This window comes from Bicyclus anynana, chromosome 20 (genome assembly GCF_947172395.1).
Source record: "Bicyclus anynana chromosome 20, ilBicAnyn1.1, whole genome shotgun sequence".
Taxonomy (NCBI): Eukaryota; Metazoa; Arthropoda; class Insecta; order Lepidoptera; family Nymphalidae; genus Bicyclus; species Bicyclus anynana.
In genome coordinates this window covers 13,469,210-13,486,714 of record NC_069102.1, presented here as the reverse complement: position 1 = coordinate 13,486,714, position 17,505 = coordinate 13,469,210, and the positions used below count along the sequence as shown (strand labels likewise).

Here is a 17,505-nt window from a genome sequence, read left to right as displayed (position 1 = left end):
TAATATGCTCCGACCGACTTTTCGGTCACAGCGGCTAATCTCATGGTGAGATTAACCATGTACGCAGGAGATGTTATAGTGCACAAGTGTATGCGCAAGCACAGGTGCAATCTCTCTTCCCTCATTCTCGAAATTCGATGGGATAGCAGACCGACACGACCGGTGAGAGATCAGACGCAGGACCGACGGCTTTACGTGCTCTCCGAGGCACGGGGGTGTACCAACACCGCCAACTTTCCAACTCCAGGCAAAAAAATAAAGAATAAAAAAAAAATAGAGAATAACCTATATTACGAAGTCTCTAAAGATTTGAAGACTATAATTAAGGATTTTCATCTCACGAACAACTTCTTACAAGTATTATTTGTCCACAGTGCGAGGAGTCTATGTCAGCTGGTGACATGTGCGTGTCGGCGGCACGAGCTGGCCCGGCGGCACGCTGGCACCCGGCGTGCTTCGTGTGTGCCACGTGCCAGGAGCTGCTGGTCGACCTCGTGTACTTCTGGAAGGACAACCGGCTCTACTGTGGCCGACACCATGCCGAGAACCTAAAGCCGCGGTGTTCTGCGTGTGACGAAGTAAGTTTTTTTTTCAATATCGTTATTTGCAACTATTAGTTATAGATTATAATTGACGGCCTCCGTGGCGCAGTGGTATGCGCGGTGGATTTACAAAACGGAGGTCCTGGGTTCGATCCCCGGCTGGGCAGATTGGGATTTCCTTAATTTTTCCAGGCTGGTGGGATGCTTCGGCTAGTTACCCTACCGGCAAAGACGTACCGCCAAGCGATTTAGCGTTCCGGTACGATGCCGTATAGAAACCGGAAAAGGTGTGGATTTTCATCCTCCTACTAACAATATGGAAGCGGTTCCATATTAGACTGCATCATCACTTATCATCAGGTGAGATTGTAGTCAAGCGCTAACTTGTAAAGATTTAAAAAAGTTGCCGGACCAAGATTACTTGATGGTTAGTAAACCATTACCTTAAATATAGCAACACTTCGCAGTTCTTTTAATGTTTGTCACCTCGTAACTTCGTCATTTATTAACCAATTCTGAAAATTCTTTTTTTGTTTGAATGAGTATACTTTTAGATTGGTTTGACTATTCATGAGAATTAAATGAATTCAAAAATTTTGTAGAAAAAAGCAAAATCAAATGTAATTACAATTTGTTTAGATGCCTACTTGAAGTTTAGCTCGCAAGTGATTTTAAAACGTTGAAGAACCGGCTATAAACTCAACAGTTACTCTTTAAATTATTATTATTTCCAATCATCATTGTCTACCCATATTTGGCTTACTGCTGAGCACGAGTCTCCTCTTAGAATGAGAGGATTTAGGCCAATAAATCCACCGCGCTGGCCCAATGCGGATTGGCAGACTTCACACACGTAGAGAATTAAGAAAATCCTCAGGTATGCAGGTTTCCTCACGATGTTTTTCCTTCACCGTTTTAGACACGTGATATTTAATTTTTTAGTAATATCATTACATAAAACTATTAATTCTACTTCTTGTGTGAAGATTGAGACATCAAAAGCTCAAATACTCGTATACGGGGTAACTGTTCTACAAACCTATAAAGTACCATGTTTATGCATACCCTCTTGTCACGCGCCTGCTAGCCACAAGTGGAGGGTTCCGCGATACTATCGCAGTTCCGCAGGATACTCGCCAATTACACCCTCCACACAATGCCCCATCACTTCATCGATGGGTTCGTAGCCATAAGTCTTCGTGGATATTAAAGGGTTGAATTTTTTTCGACATATTTCAACTAACTTACTAAACTTGATGAATTTTGTAATGGTTAATTAATATTGGTCTAGGATCCGGCATTAGAAGTAAATACCCTCATCAGTTATTCATTAGTGATGAGAAATAAATGATAGATAACACTATCTATAGTACTATTATAATATAGGCTATATTTGCAGGGACACATGGCAAATATTAAAGTTATTTTATATAAAAATAATTAGTTAAATTAAATTAAATTGAGGCAGACCCATTTTTCATACAAAATCTAGGAAACCATGAACTATGTAGATGAAAGGCAAACTAAAACAGTTATATTAGGCAAAAACGAGCTTTCATTTGACATAAAATAGACGACTTAATCACTGATGAGTATCAATCAGGATAAATTTGCCATAGAGTTACAAAAATATAACAGTGAGCATAAAAAAAATAGTAAAAAATTACAATGGACAAATCAAAGAAAAGAAAGAAAATCGGAGGGGTGGCCAGTGCGTTCCCTACGTAGAGGTTTTTTCAGATCCATAAAATAATTCTTCTTCTTTGTTTCTTGATATTCGTTCTTTAAAATTGAATCTTTAAAATATTTACTAGTATTTGCTTTAGTACGACTATTAAGCAACAACGGAAAACGAACTTATTGCTAACTCAAATTACACAAGCCAAATTATTCAAACACCTGATACAATAAACCTTTCACGTTGCCAATGTATGGAACGTGAATTTCTACTGAATTTCCATGTCCAGTTCGTTGACCCCAACAGTTGCGAGTCAATAAATCAAATGGGCTATCGGAACGGTCGCAGAGGGCTATCGTAAGTGCCTGAGGAGGGAACAACCCCGACCGGAAGCGATAAAGATTTAGGTCGAAAGCAGTTAACCCTCTTTTCAAAAAGCCCTCCACGCACCGCCAGCGTAATTGATGGTACCTAATTTTGGGGTAGTTGTAATAAAATCACTAGGCATTTTGTAAAAATCTAGATTGTATGAAAATTACTGCTTATTACAAACTATTTTTCACGAAAAAAATGTTTTTACATACACTTTTATTTCGGGTTTCCTGTAATTTTTTCGTGAATGACCTAGGAACTTGATTAGGTCTGTAAAGGCCGCTTTTTATTATTTGTAGGGTAATTCCGAGTAAATGTTCTAATTAAACCTTATTAATTTAGGTACAAAACTTGTAAAACTACATCACCTGACCGCTTACATTATAAAAACGAAAATATACAATTATACATACTTAATATTTACAATCAAATGGTTTAATTTGCCAAGAAATTAACTCGAAACTACAAATCAAACGTTACTAAAACATTTTTATTAAAATGTATCCGAATACTCAATCTTGGCTTAAGCTTGTACTATTATGTATTCTGCGGATTAAGTTCTTAAGCAGCGATTAGTGGTTAATTGTTACGTCGCTTAGTTTATTTAATTATAATAATTAATATAGCAGATGTCCGCGATTTCAACCGCGCAAAATTAAATTTTCCACAAATCCCGTCGTTGTCAAATGTCGACTGTCCACTTTGGAGGCTCGACCAACACTGTGCTGTCTTGCCTGATCGCACTTCCAGCCCCTTGGGACCCCAACGTCCATCGGCTCGTCGAACTATGTGCCCCGCCCATTGCCACTTCAGCCATAGTAAAGATCAGCTTTTCAGCTTTGCGACCCGTTGAGCTATGTCGATGACTTTGGTTTTTAAACATAACTAATACTTATAAATAACAAAAAAAAACTTCCTACAAATAAATGGTCGATAGAACTAATTCCTAACTAAAAGGTGTAAAAACAATAATTTTGGTACTTTATGCAAACACGATGAAATTTGCGATGTCAGTTATTACACGGTGCTTAGCACATTTAATAAGCCATAAAGATTTCCCGGAACACAAGTAATTTCGCTCAATTAACGATAGAAATGCAAAGTGCATTTCTGCGCGAAAGTAATTTTGAAACGATTAAATTGTTGTACCACACGGCAGGCTTCGACGGAACATCGTATTTGCATCGCTTTGTATCATTATGATGTTATCTATTGAAAACTTTTTATGTCGAGAAACTCGTGGACGGATTCTAGCAGAATGCAAATCCGTGGTGTTCAAACTCGTCTCTGTGTGAATATACCACTGTTTATGCATACCACCTCTCCCTCCCTTTCTCTCTCTCTGTTGAAAACTGACTCATCTACATAATCATCAGCCAATGGATGTGACGTCTATTGCTGGACCATCTACTCTGGCAATGACTTCCAATCACCACGGTCTCTAGTCGCTTGGGGTTCCCTAATACCGCTAATAAGGATCGACCAACTTTGCAATTTTTTGCATTATCCATTGGACGGTCGCTAGTTTAACAAACTGAGACTACAAAGTCCATCAGTTCTTCGACGAGTCGTTTGAGGTAATACTAATACCGCTAATAAGGATCGACCAACTTTGCAATTTTCTGCATTATCAAATGGAGGGTCGCTACTTTAACACCTTGAGACTCCAAAGTTCATCATCTCTTCGAACTAAATAATTTGCCCCGCCCTTCAGCACTTCAGTTCCGTGACTAGTTGACTTTGGATCATTGTTATGTCTGTGATTTTGGTTTTTCTGCGGATCTCCTCAATTCTGATTCGATCGAAGTATATTCACAGCTCTATCGCATGTCCTCTTGTGAGACCCAAAGCCACTTGTAGCTATGAACCTCAAAACTGACTAAGAGGGACAAATGAAATCGATAGTGTCCGAAATATGCTCAGACCATATTTGTTATGTTTCCAGAACTATCTGTATTTACTAAAGCCTATCATTTTTTATCAAAATTAAAGTGAAAAATGCTTTGAAGTGTCATTACTATTTTCTACAACCATAAACGATGTAAACATGTCAGAACACACAGAAAATCCAAAATCCATCTAGAATTGACGCTAAAAGAGTTAGCTTTTACGTGTTTACAGCAGCAATAAATGCGGGTAGTAATTAATTTCACAATCGTGTATGTCGATCAGAGCCGATAGCGCGCTCGCTCGTGATGCATGCGACACTACCAATACCCGACACGCACCGCGGTACGAACCTCGGCAATGTTTGATGCTCATAAATTAGAAATAAAACTATAATTTACCCTAAACCCACGGTATTGTATAGATACACGATATTGTATGAAAGGATTGATGGGTATAGAAGGGAGATATGCGAGGATTGTAACAAGTGAAAGAAAGAAAGATATCTGTCTTTAATCTTACCATAAGGGCACACGGGGCCCTTGCCCAGGACCCCCATTCTTAGGGGGCCCCGAAAGACTGACAATATCAATACCTATCCTTCAAAATATTGGCTTTAAGGATATACCAAATAGAAGATTTTGCTCAACGGAAATCCTAAAAGAAACCATTATCGTATACGGAACCAAAACACAAGCAGCATTCTAAGATCATTAATGACATATTATATCATACTATATTTGATTACCTATCCATTATTATTTTTGGTATCGTTAAATGGTACTAAGTATGACTTAGTAAAAAAATGTTAGCATTTTTTTACTTTCCAAAAGGGGCCCCAAATTCTTGTGTGCCCAAAGACCCCAGCCTAGTTGGTGCAAACAAGCATGACGTTGCGAACGGTCCAGAGTCCATGCAACTCGTACAAAACGATTTGCAATCGACATTTCTAGTTCATACAGCAAAAACTCGACCCTTATAATTTAAACACCTTCAAAGCAAGAGTGAATGAGCATCTTCTTGGTAAGCGGGCTCCAACTTAGTTGTAGTCGAATGCAAGCCTTTATTGCATACAAAAGTGTAGACATTACGAAATCAGGGTTTTTGGCAGTCCTTCAAGGAACTATGCCAGGCAGGTGAAGCTTATAAGAAAAGCTGTATAAACGAAGCCTTAACCTTTTCATTTTGCACCAATTTTTCACTGAAATGTCAAGAACGATGCAGTGCCGGCAAGTGTACGGTGTTACGTACAGACAGCAATGCGGTATTTGTTCACCACATCTCATAATACGACGGTAAATTAGCTGTAAACCTTGCATGAAAAAAAAGAAAATTCCTCGTGATTTTAAAAAGTAGGTTATTTTTTAAAGTTTTTGGTAAACATAATCAATATTTCGTATTTTCGTTCCAACTAGACGAAATCTTGTGATAGATTTGAGTTGAAGAAGTGATACGTGATAGATGCCCATTGAAATTTTGAAAATTGAATGAAAAACATGCTCTCTCAACATTAAGCATCAATTTGTACCATTACCTGCCTTTATGTTTCGGTAAGGTAACTTATAACTATCACTTAAACTGTTTCCTGAAACGTGAATACCTCATAAAAATCATGCCATTATTTTGTAAGTGATGTTTAAACAAACAATCATACAAGCAAATGTAGTAACAGACAACATTTTCTTTGGACTTTGTTGGCGCCTGTATATTATACATATACATAACAATACTTCATCATCATCATCATCATATCAGCCGATGGACGTCCACTGCAGGACATAGGCTTTTGTAGGGTCTTCCAAACATCACGATACTGAGCCACCTGCATCTAGCGAATCCCTGCGATTGATGATTGATTCTTGATGTCGTCAGTCCCTCGTCCCTGGTGGGGGGTCTACCAACACTGCGCTTTGTAGTGCGGGGTCGCCATTCCAGCACCTAGGGACCCCAACGTCCATCGGCTCTTAGAACTATGTGCCCCGCCCATTGCCACTTCAGCTTCGCGACTCGTTGAGGTATGTCGGTGACTATGGTTCTTCTGCGGATCTCCTCATTTCTGATTCGATCACGCAGAGATACTCTGAGCGTAGGTCGTTCCATCGCCCGCTGTGTGACTCTGAGCCTTCTTAGAAAGAAGAAGAAAAGTGATTACCTTACGAAAATCAGCCCATTATTTTGTAAGTGATGTTTAAACATCACTTACAAACAATCATACAAGCAGATGTAGTAACAAACAACATTTTATTTTGGACTTTGTTGGCGCCTGTAGTATGTATATGTTGTTGTTATATAATGAAAGGCTGTAATATACGTGCATTATTACGTCAATTAGATAATAATTGGTCCCTGTAAATAGTAATAATAGACGATGCACTATTAATAATAAGCAGCGGTTTTCCCGCACAACATCAAGGATAATAAAACAAAATCAATGACAATGCAATACATTCTATCTTACAACTGTACAAATAACACAAAGGTCTAACTTCACATTGTCAGCAAATTGTGACGTCAAACTTATAATATACGTACATTTATTTTGTATACTTTGTTTTAGACGTCACAAAACATATCTGTTTATTATACTTGAGCTAAATTGTTAATAGACATTTATTATGTCGATACTGCTACAAGATTATATTTTGAATCAAAGGTTATTAAATGGGCTTTTTTTCTACACATTAGAACTAGAAATTAAGTATGTTTGTTCCTCTTTTACGCTGCGGCTACTGAAGCGATTTGGCTGAAATTTGGGATGGAAACTTTTCATCGCGGAAAAATCCACGGTTCCGCGGGATTTGTGAAAAACTGAATTTTACGCTAAATGAAGTTGCAAGCGTCCTCTAGTTTTAAAAATAATTAATTAAAATAAAATATATATTGCAGCAATATCATGATTTTTCCGATGTTTATTTAAAAACATGATTTTTCTGCGTGTATCTACATCCGTGTGACATAGCGGCTGGCTATGTGACATAAGTAACCGTGATTCATAGGAATTCCATAATAAATACCTGCGAGATCCACGTGAGTTATGTAAACTGTTGCAAGTGCAGCGCCAGGTGCTGAAGTGTTTCCTAAACATAATCCACGACCACGACCACGACCACGACCACGACCATGACCACGACCACGACCATGACCACGACCACGACCACAACCACTACCACGACCCACGACCATGACCCATTTACTAATCAATAACATAATTATCTCGTGAAGAGAAAAAGATATTGTAGACCAATAGCAGCGAAATCCAAAATTACACACTCTTTCGTTACGATGGCACGAAAGAGAGATCCATATTTTCGATGGCGCCGGAAATATGGGCCTCTAACAGTCTCTTTAAAAATAATGTAATTCAAGATTTTTCAAAATATTACTCCTACAGAGGTTTAAATTGGGTTGAACTTTTTTTAATATAAATCGTTCATGTTATTTTTTTTATTGTAAAATGATTAGTAGACTTTTTATCTAAAACGCGAGAAAAAATATATATAGAAGGTTAAAATAGGAATTGAAAGTTCACATCGATTTTCACGCAGACGAAATCGCGGATATCCGCTAGTACAAAATATATACATAATAACTACATACCTTCGAATACCTACGTGGTTTTTTAAAGAATATTTTATGTAAATAATACATTTCTTACAAATATGTCCGTTATAATTCTGGGTTAACTTACTTAGAAACAATAGGAAACATCAAGTTTAGCTTTACATAACACGGCAGTAACAAAATGTGTTTTGTAATACAAGGGAACAAAGTGTGTTTTGTAAGACAAGAATGCCCAGGTGCAGGCTAGGTCACCTAGCTCCCACTCCGCCGAGTCTCATGCCCTGAGAATCTCCGTATCTATCTCATTATCTCACGCAGTTATTGTCTAGAGCTGAAATTTCAACAATCACTTTATATTTTTAACTTTAATTATATTTTAAGAATCGTTGTAAACAGTTTGAGTGTATTCCAATTGTTACTTCGAAGCGAATTGTGAGAAAGAGGGATTGTACGCTTTTGTGGATTTTAAAGAGACGTCAATAATGCGTGTTGAAATTTATGTTAAACAAAAAAATAATATTAAAAAATACAATAAATTTTATATTTGTTTGTTAAATAATGTATATTATAATCACACTTCATCAATACTATGGACTATGGACATCAATGACTGGACAAATGCCTAATTATTTCCAAAGACGATTGTTTTGGCTTGAAGTTTTAATTAACAACTACCTATGCCTTAGATTTATGGACACAGGGTGGCACTTTCTAGGAAGTGTGTTTGCATGCCCCGAGAAGTGTTGCTCCGTTTATAACCGACGGTTTCCACTTAAACTACTTACCTTATTGGTCCATCTAATCCACCAATCCATTAATACTACAAAAAATTATATATAGGTACTGCAGGATTTTTCATACATACAGGCAGATGATAGTAACGTCAGGTAACTGATGATTTATAAGCATCTCCATTCAAAGGCCAGTCGAACCGACTGCATTTGTTGATGACTAACATCAACTTGACGCTTCCATGACAGTGAACTCTGCCAAAGTCGAGACGTAGAATCAAAATGTGAATGGACGGAATGTCTCTCCAAAGGCATCCTGTGAGACTCAGTCCTTGAAAAGGTTTTGAAACATATGGAGTTTCTTGATTGAATAACATGAATCCTGATTGTGGTTATAGAAATACGGTGTGACGTCAGAAAAATCGTCTTTATCAGCAAAAACGCTGTGCAAAGTTGACTGCGTTGAGTAGAGGGCATTGTCTGTGGCTCTAAATGTTAGCCAGTCATCTGCAGCACTCTCAAATACCGTTTTAAAATATTAATAACTCGGTAACGTAGATACGGAATGTGTAGCCGCCGTGGGAAGCGCATTGTGCGGGAACTTTCCTGAGGCTCGCGCGCTCAACCACGGGCTGATAACGTATAAAGCCCAATTAGGCTTGTTTAACGGCTAATTAATTAGCCGAGCCGAATAAGTATTAATTAATGCACTGATTGATGGACTAGACTGATCTGACGTGTGTACTGTGTGGCCTCATTTATTGTCACTTTCATTATTATCTTCTAGTCAAGAGTGAAGGAATCTTCTAGCGCGTTCGACCATACGCTGCATTATGGCGTATCTGCAGTCTTAGCGCTACCACAAAACTAACTCTCCTTGAAAGGGCGTATAGAGGTATTGAAAGGATTTTACCTAACTTTCCTTGAAAGGATTTTACTTAACTTTCCTTGGAAGGATTTTTGGAACTCCCATAAGAATAGATTTTAATTAACACTTCAACTAAATCTCAATATTTAAAGTTTTTCAGCTATTCTCAAAAAGCCATTTCTGTGATTAGTTAGCCTAATCACAAAAAATTAAAATGCAATTTTTATGTGATGTGAAATCCTTCCTATCCATTTTTCTACAAATGTAAATCGAATGAGTGCTCATAGTTTTTGTACTTCAATAAACTCAAATAACTTAACGCCTGGCATTTACCTAAATATATGATCCTTTAAGATATGCAATAGATTTTAATGCGATTTTCATCATTACATAGAGTGGAAAAAGAAAGCTTTTGCGTATAGCATAACATTGTTTTCCACGCAAAGTCACAGGCGTTCGCAAATAAATTAAAATTATCTCTAATTAGCTAAAAAAGCCCAGTTGTTCGTTATCTTTTATCTATGAACTGATAACAAATTTTAATATTAAGCAATTATTAATTTTTATATGTATACAAAAAACGGAAAATTTATAGATTCTTGATATAATTCTGTGATTTTAATTCTTAATTAAAAAGAAATATTTTGGTAAATGTTAATTAGTTTTAAATAAAAAAATATATGTGTAATTAAATGAATAACTTCAATTGTAGTTGTTTAGTTTGTTGTATAATATATAGACTGATACTACATAGTAGGCAGTACTTTGTATACTTTGCATGTCTGTATGGCTTTTGGCTCTAAGCCACAGTCGAAGCCACCGGCCAAACCTGGACCAATTAAGAAAACTTCAATCGGCCCAGCCGGGGATCGAAGCCAGGACCTTCGTCTTTTAAATCCACCGTGCTTACCACTGCGCCACGGAGGCCGTCAAACTCATGGCCCGGTGAAGGGGTCGCTGTTGTGGCGCTTTAAGGCTGCCTGTCCACTAAATCAGAGCGTAGCGGATCGAAGTTGCAGACTATATTAAATAAATAAATGTTAAATTTAATTTATTTAACCCTGATCCGTTTCACCGCTCTGCTTACCGGTTTAATATGAATTTTTGGACTAAGTCGTTCCCTGTCCACCTAAGAGGAGCGGAGATTTTGTGCAATCCTGTAGGTTAATATTTCTCCCTTTCTCGGCTCCGCTGCCTCGCTCCATCCGAATAGTACGAATCGGGTACATTGCAACACACGAATTTTAGTATTTTGTTGTACAGAAAGTCATACAAGTGCGTCCAATGATCATCATCGAACGGACTTTATCTACCTTATAATTAAAAATCCGTTAAATGCGATGCCTCCGATACGTACGTTGCGGATATGTGGACGCCTACCATTAGTATAATGTTTTACAAACGACGTTTGTTGACGTCAGTTCCAGTTTTGGCCATCGGGTCAAAAATGGCACTAAAAAGTTCTTTACCAAAACAAATTTTCAGATACACACAAAAGCGCTTGATCTATCTGTCACCTCACCTACACATCCAAATCCAAAAGGACTTTCTGGAAAAATAGATTGAAAAAAAGATGGAATGAAAAATTTACATTGTAGGTAGACATCGCTATAAAAATAAATTAAATCACAGTATAAAATGTTAATTAAAAAAGGAACCAGCTTTATACGATTAATAAATAGAATGAAGTCTAGATGCTAGACTAATAAGTTATTGTAACTTTTTGTTGCCACTCAACACTATACGTTAAAATAACTTAAGGTCATTGCTCCGATGTATAAACCTCATTACCATAATCACCTATTAATTACAAATCGCATAATATGTTGTATTGTGTATGTAATAATACCACGACGTCTGCTACGACGAGAAAATCAATGTACCTTTGTTGTACGTATTTTTTTTGGGGACAGAATGGGCACAGTAAGCTATTTTTAAAATACGTATATACTCATATACGATCGAGGATATTTTTGTATATAAGAGAAGCGTCGCACTATACATAGTTTTGTTTCTCGGAATGAATTAACATATTCATCAATAGGTACATTAATCATCAATACATTTATATTATAAAAATTTTAATAAAAAAAATTCAACCGACTTCCAACTAAAAAATTAACCTAAACTAAAAAGCAAAAAATAACATCTTACCTATGTGCTACCTTCTGATCAGTTTGAAGGCGGTGCCAAGCCAGTGATGTTTTAATTTAAGCCGTTTAAATTACAAAATGTCTGTGGTTCTTTCAGAAACGGCTTTAATTAAATTATGACACTGGATTGGCACCGCCTTCAAACTGATCAGAAGGTAGCACATAGGTAAGATGTTATTTTTTGCTTTTTAGTTTAGGTTAATTTTTTAGTTGGAAGTCGGTTGAATTTTTTTTATTAAAATTTTTATTTTTTAATTTTGAGTGTTAGCACACCTAGTGTGAACAAAAATTAATAAGCAATTAGTTGAAACGTTATTTTCTTATGATAAGTATCTAAGTCCTACAATCCCAATTTTAAAAATACTACCTTAACTCATATACAAAATTTCACTCCCCCTTTATCCACACGTAATATGAATATTCTTGTATGAATATTCGTAGTGACTGTCCTCCGTCTTCATCACCAGACCCCCTATGCAGTCACAATCCATATGGTTGGAAAGTTCTCATCAATATAAAATTTATCAAGTCCAAACACAAGGTAGCTACTGTGAACCGTCGAGGAGTTCCCTTAACTCTCCTTTATCTTCGTCACCAGACCCCTAATACAGTCACAACCTATCCAGGTGGAAAGTTCTCATCAATACAAAATTATCAAGTCAAAACACAAGGTAGCTACTGTGAACCGTTGAGGAGTTCCCTTAACTATCCTTCGTCTTCATCACCAGACCCCTAATACAGTCACAACCATCTAGGTGGAAAATTCTCATCAATACAAATTTATCAAGTCCAAACACAAGGTAGCTACTGTGAACCGTTGAGGAGTTCTCTTAACTGTCCTTCGTCTTCATCATCAGACCCTTAATACAGTCACAACCCATCTAGGTGGAAAGTTCTCATCAATACAAATAAATTAAGCCCAAACAAAAGGTACCTGCTGTAAATCGTTGACGAGTTCCATCGTCTGTGTTTCGGCTCCATCATCAGACCAACTCCAGACCTTCATAAAAATGTAGTGGTTTAAAATACCTTATGGAAACACTAACAAACGCACTAGCCGTCCCTACAATTTTCGAAAGTTCCCCTCGATTTCTCCAGGATGCCATCATCAGATCCTGACATGAAAAAAATGGGACCACCCTGGAATAAAACCCTTCAAAACAAAAAAAAGAATTTTCAAAATCGGTCTACAAATGACGGAATTATCGCTGGACATACATAAAAAAAAAAAAAAAAAAAAAAAAACATACATATAGCCGAACGTAGAACCTCCTCCTTTTTGGAAGTCGGTTAAAAACACAAATAATCTTTTTGAATTTTTTTATCTATCTAGCGGACGCCCGCGACTTCGTCCGCGTGGAATTTAGTTTTTCACAAATCCCTTGGGATTCCATGGATTTTTCCGGGATAAAAAGTAGCCTGTGTGTTAATCCAGAGCAAAATCTATTTCCATTCCAAATTTCAGACAAATCGCTAGCGGCGTTAAACATCCAAACATCCATACAAACTTTCGCGTTTATAATATTAGTAGAATCTCTTAATTTGTCCAGGCTTATCGTTGAAATGGCAGCGTCGAAAAAAAACACATTTTAATGGGAGTTTAACTGGAATATAGAAAATGTTATTGAGCAACATAGTAATTATAGGCTACTTATGTCCCAAAAAATCCATCCATCAAAAAACCGCGGGATTTTCGAAAAACCGAATTGCTAGTTTACGTCCACTAGTTTAATATTATAAATACCTACCATATTTTTTTAGGCATAGAGATCGTGATAGAGGAGACGTATTTCTAATAATTTATTAAAAGTTATCCTCAGATATACCTTTGTATTATGTACAATGTACATAGATAATAGAAGATATAATATATCATTCACTAATGTATGCACACTCGGCGCCCCAGCGGACATCTTTCGTTAATTGTTGCTTAATTGTGTATGAAAAAATTTTAATCGTTTCTAAACATTGCATAAAAAGTTCACAATGTATTCAAGGCGGTAATTAAGGCCAAATTAAGTGGAATTATTATCCACTGTCATACACTCGGAGACGCTCATTACGGGGTCATTTATTTTTAACCGACGTGAAAAATGGAGGAAGTTATTAATTACACACGATGTATTTTTGGCAACGTTGCCATAGGGACATTTTTGTTTTATACGTCATATTCGTATGTATTTCGAAAATTTGTTATTTTATGATTATGTCATCATTGTAATATGCATGCCTATTCTAATGGCTCACAACAGGGTATTTGATAGTCTCCATTTTGTTCTATTGAATATGGATTAGGACTTTAGTCCAACCACGTTGCTTTGATGTAGTTTAACAGCCTATATAGCCTTCAATTTCAGATAGGTGTGGTCTCTTTACGATACACAATATAGATAATAATTAGTAGGTACTATTTAAAGGGTATACGAATAATATAACCATTTAATATAAGTGTAACGGTATTCAAAAACTTAACAACTTACTTATTATATTATTATAAGAGTATTTAGTTCACAATAAAAACCACTAGGCTAGGCGATGCTTTAGAAATAAATCGTAGTGTTGCCGACACAGCACCTGTAACATAATAAATTATATTATGTAATAAATTAGTTTAGGATAAAAATAAATAGGTATAAAAATAGTTAATATAAATAAAATAATAATGTACTTACCACTATGTATAAACCTGTTGTACTCGTATGTATATGTTTTTATGCATTAAACGGAACACATTTTAAGGCGACGCCAGCGCCGTGCAGCGACTTTTTTGTATCGCCCAGTTCGTCTCTCAACGTAACGCCGGCTGTTGTCTTTAATGTGTAATTCCAAAGTTCAAACAAGTATTTTCCTTTTACCAAACCTTCAAATCACACGCTAAGGCACCCCTAGGCTTGCTCCATCACCAACACGTAGTTTGTTTTGATCGTCGTCTCTAATTAGATCGTTTTATTCCACAGATCATCCTAGCCGACGAGTGTACCGAGGCGGAGGGCAGAGCGTGGCACATGAAGCACTTCGCCTGCGCCGAGTGCTCCAAGCAGCTCGGCGGGCAGCGGTACATCATGAGGGAGGCGCGCCCCTACTGCTTGCCCTGCTTCGACAACTGCTTCGCGGAGTACTGCGACGCTTGCGGCGAGCCCATCGGCGTCGACCAAGGCCAGATGTCTCACGAGAGCCAGCACTGGCACGCTACGGAGCGCTGCTTCGCTTGCCACACGTGCCGCGCCAGCCTCCTCGGCCGCCCCTTCTTACCGAGAAAAGGCGCCATCTTTTGTTCCATAGCCTGTTCCAAAGGTGAGCCTCCAACGCCGTCAGATTCCTCCGGACCGGGGCCACGACCGCCGCGAGTCCCTCGACCGAGAAGGATCCCCTCCCCCAAATCCCCGTCTAGATCACCGCAGAGAGACTCGAATACAATAGATGCGGATTCAGAACCGAGCGGATCCATGGTTTTGGAGACCCCCCCGCCGCATCCGCCGCTGCCGCACGCCTGCCTCAGCTTAGATAGAGCGTTAGCGGATTTGAGGATAGAACAATCTGTAACGGAACACCAACTCCAACCGACTCCGACTTCGGAAGAAACCAATGACGTTCCAGATTCGAACTGGAAGCCGCCTCATCCTGTCGAAGCGCAGACGGTTGTCACGCCGGGGCATTCGACGTCCATGCCTGAATTGACGCTAGTGGACAAAGGCAAAAAGCCCAGAGGAGGTCGCACGGTGAGGTTTTGCGGCGACGACAACGAGGCGTTCGAGCCCGACGAGCCGATTAAAAAAGAAAAAGTCAGAGACGACGACGCGAACAGCTACTGCAGCACGTGCTCGTCGTCGTCGTCGTCGACCGAGTCGTACTCGTTGCCGACGAGACGCGCGTACGGCGGAGTGAGGATCTCCTACGTGCCCAACGACGCGGTGGCGTGCGCCAAGCGCGAGCGGCAACGCAAGAGCGCGCACAACGACAAGAACTGCATAATCTCGTGATGCCGGCCCCTCGCCTGCAAATGACACCGACCTCCGAGCGAAAGACTGACTTTATTAATAATATATTTTGTAGCCCCCTACACGCCATAGTATTATAAACATATAAATAAATGTGTAAGAAAACTGTCTTCCTTGGAAAAGGGGTGTACATGACAATATATAGCAGATGGTACACGGCAACGCGCATGTCGCTTTTATAATAATGTTTTGACGCGCATGCCGCATACAAAAGGCGTTATAAAAGGATTTCTAACAAATTTATCTCATTCCGTATAATTATTGTATAGTTAATCCGTCAGTGAAAGCCGTCATTGGATGGAATACACCTTTCCTATTGACGGATATCGACGAGGGTACGCGAGTATTTTTTGCAAACATTAAATATTTTGCAAAAAGGGGTTTAAAACGACCGCGGTGGTCGAAAAATCAGCTTTAAATTACCGAAAAATTATATATTTAATGCTTGCTAAATTAATTGACATATCTATTAAGCTTTTGTAATGATACGTATATTGTCATATCCTGTTTGAGAAACGTATAATTTAGGACATATCCCACATTGCCACGTAGGTGTAAGGATGTAATTAATAAATAAGAAATTACTATGATAAAAATGTAAAGACTCAGTACAAAACTGCCTTGTATTACTTTGTAAAACATTTTTGTATTTCAAGAATGTGTGTTCAAATTTGTAAATAGTTTGTAGGAAATGTAAGTTAGAATTAATATCGACTTAAGGTCACATTTCATGAGCCAGCATTGTCTAGCACTTGCCACAATTATTTTACACATACAGTGAAGAAAATGACAATATAAAGAATAATACATTAAAAACTGTTTAAATATGTATAGTGGAATGAATTATCCAAACAATAACTTTTTTACGACATTTCATACCAAAATATGTACTGGAGTGTATAACTGTTTCTCTTAATGAAGAATATTTAAATTAAATTGTAACAAAACTCAGAATACTTAACTCTACGTTTATAATTATTTATCGGGCTTTTTACTGTATTTGTTTTTATTATTTTTCTAGAACTTATTTATTTTCTATTATTCCTTTGCCCATTGTACAAACTGTTTTTTGAATCTCTGGTGACAGGAACTACTTAATCGATAGGAAAAACAATTAAATTAATTACTCTTTGAACTTTCACATGTTGAATTTGCCAGACCATGTGAAATTCCCTTCAAAAATTGATTTCATATTCATAAATTTTATTTAAAAAAAATCAATCTATCTTTATTTATTTGTCATATTTAATTTCAACTATATCTATTTAATTAAATTCAACTTGATTACTGTACGTAAAGATTTCTAAGTTATTTGTAACATCGAGAGAATAAAATGTTTTTTTATTGTAAAATTGTGTTTTTGTTCGAATAATCCTTAAGAATACCAACACCGATAATCTGATGTGATTAATGAAAAAAGAACTTATTATTCTAGAAAGCTAAAATCACATAATTAAGAGTTGTTATTAAAGGCAAACTCTAGAAACACATTTATTAAATTAAGCTAAGTTAGCGTTAAGTTAGGTTAATGAATAATCATGATTGAAAGGTATAATGAGTAATAAGGCAGTCTATGATGGATATAGATGGCTAGGCGCGGTGGATTATCAAGAAGAAGGTCCTAGGTTCGATACCCGGCTGGGCATATTAAGGTTTTCTTAATTGGTCCAGGTCTGACTGGTGGGAGACTGCAGCTTTGGCTAATTACCACCCTA

The 17,505-nt window shown here is 37.5% G+C and overlaps 1 protein-coding gene across 15 annotated transcripts in view; it reads left to right on the top strand.

The window, feature by feature from the left end:
* Positions 1–17,136, top strand: part of LOC112044815 (protein prickle) — a 408,579-nt gene extending 391,443 nt beyond the window's left edge. For 13 of the 15 annotated variants that reach the window (XM_052887841.1, XM_052887840.1, XM_052887831.1 and 10 more), the window contains 2 exons: positions 375–578; positions 14,750–17,135. In XM_052887841.1, coding sequence (XP_052743801.1) covers positions 375–578; positions 14,750–15,772 — 1,227 coding nt within the window. In that variant the 3' untranslated portion in view covers positions 15,773–17,135. Of the gene's footprint in view, positions 1–374; positions 579–14,749 lie in introns of all 15 variants that reach the window. The other 2 variants (XM_024080787.2, XM_024080785.2) reach the window with 1 other exon arrangement.
* Positions 17,137–17,505: the final 369 nt, after the last annotated feature.